Source organism: Pocillopora damicornis, chromosome 4, assembly GCF_964200805.1.
Source record: "Pocillopora damicornis chromosome 4, jaPocDami1.2, whole genome shotgun sequence".
Classification (NCBI taxonomy): Eukaryota; Metazoa; Cnidaria; class Anthozoa; order Scleractinia; family Pocilloporidae; genus Pocillopora; species Pocillopora damicornis.
The window spans coordinates 20,523,075-20,531,819 of NC_142673.1; the positions used below are offsets into that span (position 1 = coordinate 20,523,075).

Consider the following 8,745-nt stretch of genomic DNA (forward strand, 5'->3'; position numbering starts at 1 on the left):
AGAACAGCCTCTTCAAAGATGAATTCGCTGCTATAATTTATTATCGTGTCTGACGCACGCGGTCTTGGTTCGACTAATGTGACACGCAGAAGGAACTGCTAAGACGCACTAGCAAAAGAAGGACGAATTTTGGAGAGAAATTCCTTTTACAACAAAATTTTACTCATCAAAAAATTCACCGCATAAAGTTGAGTAAGCCAATCGATAGCTTAAGATTTTCCGCAGTTTCAACTTTTACCAGTATAGGGCCCCTATTTATAACATTCCCGAATCCCTGTCCTTGTGTCATTCAAGTCGTGATGGGACTTCCACGTAACCAAAATTGTTGACAATGTTGGGTTTATTTTCAGTCATTTCAAGAATTTCATCTTGTTGGGGCGAGATTGTTAAATCCTACCTGGCTCTTGGAAGGGCCAAATTGAGCAAAAGTTCCAAAGTAGAACTCATTTGGCCAATTCAGATTTTGGAGGGGTCAAAATGGTACCTGTCCGACCCGTTTTGGCTTAAAAAGTCCAAACGAACCTCAAGGGGCCAAATTGGCCTTCAAGACACTGGGGGCAATTTGGCTTTTGGGGTCAATTTAGCTCTCTGCATTTTACAGTGTGCTATACTCTCCCACCGACGCAGCACCACAGTTTCTTAGGAAACCTACCCCCTTTATTCAAAAGTATGGAGTCCTAGCTAAGGAACAATAGAATGGTCTAATGCTCGCTCTCGTTCTTAGACTGTTAAATTGAAACTAAGATGTTCATTTTACCACGGTTTTCCGCTGGATGGCTCAAATTGGGTTTCCATGACTTTGTACCTTAGTGGCAAACAAACGGAATCTTCAGCTCTTTTGCAAGAGATAAAATTTCAGTTTTTTCCAAAGCGAAATTCAACTTCGCATTCGGTCTCATTCATCGCGTCTAAGTCTAATTGATCGAATTATCCATGTGGGAATTCAGAATATTTGGAGAAGTTTCCCACGTACAGTAAAACAGAGAAGGTTCCTTACATCTATAAAGGTCGCCATTATAGAACTATTGGCGTCGCCGTCTCGTGTAGGAACTACTCAAGATCCCAAGTATTTTGTTTTTAGTAGGCACGACAGAACTCGACCCATCAGTAGTGATTACACACACCATGGGTTTAGGGGCTTACGGAGGGTAAATGGCTTTGGTTTGGTTAAGCTCAGGTTTCATGTTACCCTTGGGATATATACGGTTAGACCGTAAAAGACTCTCTCGGGGTTAAATAGAATTAGATATGAGTTCACTGACCTTGCAAATTGGTAGGAAAAGTGCAGAGCAACATGAATGTCACGAATAGAGATCTAATAAGCTTACTTTCAGTGATTTTCCTGCTTATTTTACGACAATGTAGTTGGAACAATAGATGGAAGCCATGTGACTATAAGGCCCCGAAAGTTAACCACGAAGACTAATTTAACCGTAAACATTTCTTCAGTTTTTTAGTTCAGGAAATAGTTGATGCCTCTGGCCTCAAACTATCTGTTGCCACTGGTTTTCCTGGAAGTCTACATGATGCTCGCATGCTACGTTTAACTGACGTTTATTGGGCTGTTGAAGAGGAGAATATCCTGATGGAACCCACATTTGACTTGGGCGGAACTGTAGTGCGCCCTCTTATCGTGGGAGACACTGCTTATCCCACCAAACGCTGGCTTATCCGACCATGTAAGGATACTGATTGTCTTACGCACCACTAGGGGAAGTTTAACCGAGAGGTATGTAAGGCGAGAACAGTATCCGAACACCCATTTGGTATGACCAAAGGAAGATGGAGGGTTTTTACTAAGGTGCCTAGCGGGACAGTGACAATACCAGACACTATCATTGCATGATGCGTGCTAGATAACATTTGTGTTTTACGAGGAGATGAACTCGACACAGCTGATGGTGATAATGATGATAGTAATCATGGTGATGATGATGACGACAGTGCCCCCCCCCCCCTTCCCAGGTTACAGCTGTGGTTCTACAAGCCCTTGTTCAAAACGTTGCAAATCAATAGGCAGTATCCCCTTGATTTTGTCCTCGTTACGTCCTAAATTATAGAAGGTAACAAAATATTTGTATTTTGATTTGCAATTTATCTGAGAAATTAACTTATTTAAGGTAACAGCAGATTTAATAAAAAATATATATAGTAACATAAAATCAATCGAAATAGCGTAGAAATGATCACGGGATATTTACAGATGATGAGATGTTATTTTTTTGCTACAAAACTGCAACGTGTATTATACTAAGGTAATCGCGGTTGTAACCATTTTACAGCACTGTGTATTTCAGTGTCCAAAATGATATTCGAGATCATTTAAAATGTCTTTTTGCAACCGTTAGCTGTTCCCTTTTTTTTCCTTTGGAATAGAAGCGCTGAGTTGAAACTTATTTTTTGAAGCAGACTTGTCCCCGAGTTTTCCTAACGCAGACTTTGGTGTTGTCGCTGCGCTTCTGCTCGAGATTTGAGGAGAGCTTTAAAAACACTCTCGTCATTCTCCTTGGATCTTTGGATGTATTCTTGCTGAGACCGCATCATGTCAACGATTGCTAGCTTCATGTCATCGCCGCTAAGCCTTTTTCCCATTTTTTCCAGTTTTCTCTGCAACCGCACTATCGCCTTCAGTAATGGTGACTGGTCGTTTCTCTGGTTTCTTGCCACAATCTTGATTTCCGGTCGACAAAATATCGTCGGTATCATTAGAGCTATAATCTTGTTTATGGGCTTTTGTTTCGTTGACAAATCTAGGATTTACTTTGTCTGATGAAGCCATAAATTCGTCTCCTCATTGTGTTGGAACGTTTTCCATTCCCTTCCCTTGCGATTGTTGTTATCACATACACTTTTGTATTTGTCCAAGAGCGCCCGCCACTTCTCTTTTAACTTCGCTCATAGCTTTTTAAACTCCACTCCAATGTCAAAGCACATACTTTGAAACTGCTTCAAAATATCTTCCCATTTGTTTTTCTTGCCTTGACTGCTTTTTGTAGTCTGTCGTAGTACTCCTGATAAGCGGAAATTCAAGTTAAGCGTCTCTCTTCGGTCAACGACCAGCTACTGCGCTTGTTGCGATCGTTACTTCGGTTCAAGAATTCACTTGGAGTTGGACTGGCGCTGTCCCTGTTTGGTTCAAACTGAAGGTGATCGCCAGCACTGGGGACAGGTTTCTGGTAAATCGGGCAGGGATTTAGCATCGCTGGACAATGCAGAGGAGGCTGATTTTGAGCCATGCCAACACCACGCAGGGGATTACCGCTGTTGTTAATTCCTTGCGGCCTTGTTTGGTTTCCTTCCCGCAAATAAATACCGGTTGTAGTAGGGATCTTCGTTTTAACTAACGTTCCTATAAACAGATAAACAGAAAATTTATGACTTTATCAACTTCGTAACTGACAGTCTGAAGGGCAAACTTATAAAAATAAAGTAAGAAATACTCACAGTGATGCACGAAACCCTGCCATGTTACCTCGTGCCACAAGTAGGCGCGAAATCAGCCAAGCGCATCAGAGGTCACCTCATAGCACTGCAGGCGATTTCCTGTACTAGCTTCGTTCTGCTTTATGACTGGCCAAGCCACCTCAGGGACCAGATAAACTGTACTTTTCAGTTCAAGAACTGTCATGGGAAGTTCTTTTGTTCTTTTTGGTGTATCCATGGAACTAATTGTTGGGCAGTTTCGGTCTGGAGAAAGCGGTTACTCTAAACGTCTTTACCCATGGGCAAACGCTATTTAACAATGGGTAAAAGAGCTAGTGCAGCTACAACTATTCCTACTCGTTAGCTCCGTCCCCGTCCTTGCTCTCCACCCTTGCATCTTAAGGTCCCTAATTATTCAACACATTACACTGTTTGCACTTGCTGTCGCAGACGTCATCTTGGCTGAGTAACTGAGCTAGTTATGCGCATGCGTTGGGTCGTCACGTATATAGACCAAGGTTCTACGTACAATATCTACGAAAAAACTAACGCTTATTCTTTGTATTCTTGTTTAGTAGGTATAGTTTGGTGCAGTAGCGTAGTTTGGTGTGGTTCGGTTCAGAAGGAGTAATAGGTGGAGTCTGGTGTCGTAGATGTAGTAGGTGTAGTTTGACGTAGTGTGGTACGGTAGTAGGAGGGTCCATAGTAGACTTTTCCAATCCTGCAACCCGATGCTAATGTTCATTCCGTCTCGCCATCCCACCGCAATGAACAGTTTCATCCCGATTCTGCCGGATAAAATGCTGATTGCTCTAGTTCACCGCCATATTTAAACTGACAGACAAATTATAGCCTGTCTTTATAAGTAAGATGGAGGTGCGGTGGCCTCACGGTTAGTGCGCTTGACTCCGGATCCAGTGGTCTGGGTTGGAGCCCTGGTCGGGGTCATTGTGTTGTCTTCTTAGGCAAGACACTTTACTCTCACGGTGCTTGTCTTCACCCATGTGTACAAATGGGTACCAGAAACTGAGTTGATAACGTGTATTGGCCACCGTAAAGAGTTTAAAAGCTGACGTTTCGAGCGTTAGCCCTTCGTTAGAGCGATGGAAGGAATTGTGGGTTGAATATGAGTTTATATACAGATCAATTAGAGCTACGTTATTGGTGGGAATATGGTTGGGAATAAGTAAATATGTAAATAAGTAAAATAAGTAAAATATGGTTGGGATATAGATATGCATGGTGACGAGGAAACGAGAGTAAATCAGTTGAATGGAAAGCGCTCATTGCCACGGTAGGGATTAAGAGTGCCGATTTGAAAGATAATTTTTTTTTAGGGAAAGTAAACAAACTACCATATGCTGCTTAGAATTATTAGGGAGATTTGAGTGTCTAGCGACTGGTTTGGATGCGTCTTTGTCATTTCTTTCTACTTCGCCAAGGTTTTCTCAAAATCGGTCACCCAATCGTCTCCCTGTTTCACCATTGTATGACTTTTCGCAATAAGTTTAAGTTATGCAGTAGATGATATTGACGGAGGTGAAAGTAAAGTGGTCAGTGATCTTAATGAATCTCTTGGGTCAAGACACTTTCCTACGTTATGAATGAGAGAAAAATTTTGGATCGTGAGCGAGCACATTTGAAATTAAAAAAGATCCATGTTGGTCATGAAAATCTTCCAGTTCTCGACTTGAGTTATCTTTGTCGTGGATGGTCGTCTTTCACTATTTGCCGCTTGTCTTCCCCCCCAAAACTCTAAGAATCCAACTCGAAAGTTTGGGATATCTGCTTCTAATCTTTGCTCTTTTTATTCGTCACTTTTCTTTAAGTCTGTTTCAAATTTTTCTTTAAGAGATATCTCGGCCATCAAGACAAACTTTGAATTCAGCGGGCCGTACGGTGAAATACGCGGAAAAACGCGTGCAGTGTGCTAAGGATTTAGGAAGCATCTCGAAGGAGTCCCTAAGCATAACACACAACATTTTTAATTATTTTTTTCTAATTTATTCGCCACAGTTCAACAAATACAAACCACTAATCTACATCACACAGTAACAAGAAAAGAAAAAATAAAGTGGAGTGACAGGAGAGGGAAACAGAACTTTCGTTCCAATTGAGACCTAAGCCCTATAATACGATAAAAAAGACACAAGTCAATTTAAGTCATGAAATACTTACTTGGAGGACTATATGAGACGAGTTTAGAAAAATATAGGTTATTTAATTTAGGTTTAAATTTAATTAATTTTAGTTAATTAAGATTTAAATGTTAAGCGGCTAAACGTCATAGAGTTACGCTTTAGTTTAATTTGTCAGACAAAGACTTAATAGTTCTGAATATAACGTATGATCCATATATTAAAAAAAAAAATTACACACTACCTTAATAATACTTAATATTGACTCTATTTCGTGAGGGAAATTTATTCATGACAACCATCAAAACTACCCCACCCCTCGGAGACTTTCTTCTACACATGTTTGTACACTATGCCTCTGCATAATTGTTTCTCAGTTAACGTAAGACAAGTCAATCAAACAATGTTAGATTTCATTCATTATCTTTAATTTATTATTTCTGCTTGGTTCAGTCGAAAGTTACACGTGCTTCAATTCTTGAATGAATCATGACAAGTCTTGCAATAAATTTTTTTGCAATCCTTTTCCCAAAAATAAATACATCTATCTGGACATAATTTTGTCAGTATCTTATGAGCAAATTCCCTGCAATCGCATGAGACTACGTTGCTACGTTTCTGTACATCGGAACTCTTTGGGTGGAAGTAATCTGCCATGGCTGTTTGCTCCTCTTTGTCGTCCCATTTGAGATTTTCTACGATGGGAGTTAAATCCTCTTCCGTGAATACGTTTCGTGATGTGTTACAGTGCGACAAAGGCACAGCCATCAAGAAAATAACGAATACAACCTGGAGATAAATCAGAAAGAAAGCAATGAGACAAATCATACCCGAAAAAACGAAAAAGGAAAGGCTTAGGTTCATAAATCAGTCAATGCAGTGTTATGCTAAAGTAACGTTCACGAAGGAGACAAAGATAATTATGCTTGTTTTACCTTTTCAACGTTTCCGTGCATTTTTTCTCAGACTTCTTGCTTGATACTGGTTTTAGTCTACCGTCAAATTGCTGGAGGACCCTTCCCTGAATCGAGGCGATGTGTGGAATAAGGAGCCGAATGGCCCTTTTTATATTCTTTGAAGCACTAAATAACAAATAAAGTAAATAAACTATTTTACCAAAGATAAGACGTTAACTACGTAGACGTCAACCATATTTAGTGGTGATAAAAATATACAAAATTTCAATCAGCTGGAAAGGATGTAAATTCAGATTAGCTTAAGGTTTGTTGTCATCGCCTACTCACGAACGTAAAGTTTTTCGCGATACCAACTTAAAATACTTCCCTCACGTCCAAATAAATTTAGACAAAAGCCGTATTTTTTTGAGAGATTAAGATTACAAAGAAAATAGCTGTTTTCAATTGTTATTAAAGCACTACATAAATATTGGGATACCGTTCAGATGACTTCTTTTTATTTCCCAAGCGGTTTTATATTTCTCGCCAAGTTGAATGAGTGAATGTTTCATAACCATGTTTGGGCTTTAATAAGTTATTGATTGGTCATCTATATCTCAACTCGCATTCGAAATATAAAAAAACATAGTACTCGTTTGTAAGCCTGGATTATAAATCAATCGTTACATGAGAAACTTAATGGATATAAATTTAAGCTTGGTTTTTCACGGATAAAATATTTCAATTCATAAAAATTTGAAGTTGATCAAAACTATCGTCACGATAAGTAATTAATTTTGGCCCTGAATATTTAATAAAACTCCGTGGGATGACTCCAAGTGTAGTTGCTCCACTTCTCAGTTTTCCCAAAATCAGCTGATATCTGACCCCGCAGTTTGACGCAATCGCCAACTCCAAAAGCAAACATACTGTCGGTGCAACGAGCGTTTTCTTTTTGTCTATTGATTACCGAACACAAAATAATCCGCAGGCACCTGTGCCACATACAGACACACACACAAAATAAAATTAAAAAAATTAAAAAAAAAACAAAAAAAGGAAAGAAAGAAGGAACTAGTTGAAATGAAATATAAATATCGAGTCGCATAGAATCCTTAATGTGAAGCAAGTTAACTAAGTGCTTCGCTCTTTCATAGTTATATCCCTTTTAGGCGTTGGGTAACGTACCACTTTGTTGTGCTAAAAGGAGAAGTAGGTATTGACGGTTGAAACAGGCTGAATATGTTATACAGCTTGATATCAGCTGCATATCAATTACCAGTAGCCTTTACACTTATTTTAAAGGTCCAATTGTAAAATGCCACTTGCTGAAAACCAAAGTGACTTTTTTAGAGTTTGAAATATTAATGTCATTATGATTCGTAGCAGACCGGAAATAACCCAGCTTTTCATTTTCTTCACTCACAATACAAGGCAAATGCAAAAACTCATGCCGGGATCTACTCTCCACTCATCGTCGGTGTCGACAAATTGTAAGGGTGGGATACGTTAATAACGCTTCTTAGAAACCTTCCAAATTTGTAATTTTTCTATTATCATCGTTAATTTATTTATCGATTTAATTTTTATTTTGAAGAAGATAAAGCGAGAGGCCCTATCTTTTCAAGACAGGAAATACACATGCGGACATGGCATACTGGATGTAAAAGGTTTCTGTTGTTTCTGATGCTTGGACTGGTAAACAGTCAAATGGATTGTCTCATTCGGAAATTATTCAGCCGAATTCAAATAAGACATAAATTGCGAAATATGATAAAGGAAAAAAAAGTGTGTAAAACAGCTTCTGTGCGTATACCTGCGACAGTCATAGTTACATCACGGACGAAAGTCTGTGGGTGATTCTAATTTTGGTTGTGATGGCGATGAAATTTCATCTAGTTTTCTTTCCAAATTCATCCGCCTTTCGTGCCTCGAGAATTAGAACACGAAATGACTTACAATTCCACCTGTACCGACGATCATAAAGGGCCGGAAGTGTTAGACTTTTCCGAGAGGAAGAATTTGTCGCAGGTAATATAAGCCTCCTCATCGCTTATGCATTGCTTTATGATCATAATAAATTGTTCATTGACCGGAAGAAATTTTGTCGCCTGAATTACTTATAAGTCAGAGGCTAGTTATAAAGAGAGAAGTTACCCTTGCGGCGAAATATTAAACAAGTTAAAGTCGATGGGAAAAGTAAAGTAAGGCCCATTGCTGAATATTTACAAAGAATCGATCTTGCGAGCAAAAAACTGAAAAGATAAAGATATCCCGTATTGGTTTAA

At 39.2% G+C, this 8,745-nt stretch overlaps 1 protein-coding gene across 2 annotated transcripts; it reads right to left on the minus strand.

Moving 5' to 3' along the window:
• Positions 1-5,970: 5,970 nt before the first annotated feature.
• On the minus strand, positions 5,971-7,721 carry LOC149047202 (uncharacterized). Of its 2 annotated transcripts, XM_089202613.1 has the most exons (3): positions 7,646-7,721; positions 6,497-6,643; positions 5,971-6,350 (listed from the first exon to the last, which is right to left on the minus strand). In XM_089202613.1, exons 2-3 carry the CDS (start codon positions 6,515-6,517, stop codon positions 6,033-6,035), a joined length of 339 nt encoding a protein of 112 aa, XP_089058739.1. In that variant the 5' UTR covers positions 6,518-6,643; positions 7,646-7,721; the 3' UTR covers positions 5,971-6,032. The 2 variants fall into 2 exon arrangements, with proteins under 2 accessions (XP_089058739.1, XP_089058738.1); XM_089202612.1 differs by lacking the exon at positions 7,646-7,721 and having other exon boundaries at positions 6,497-7,018.
• Between the last annotated feature and the right edge of the window lie 1,024 nt (positions 7,722-8,745).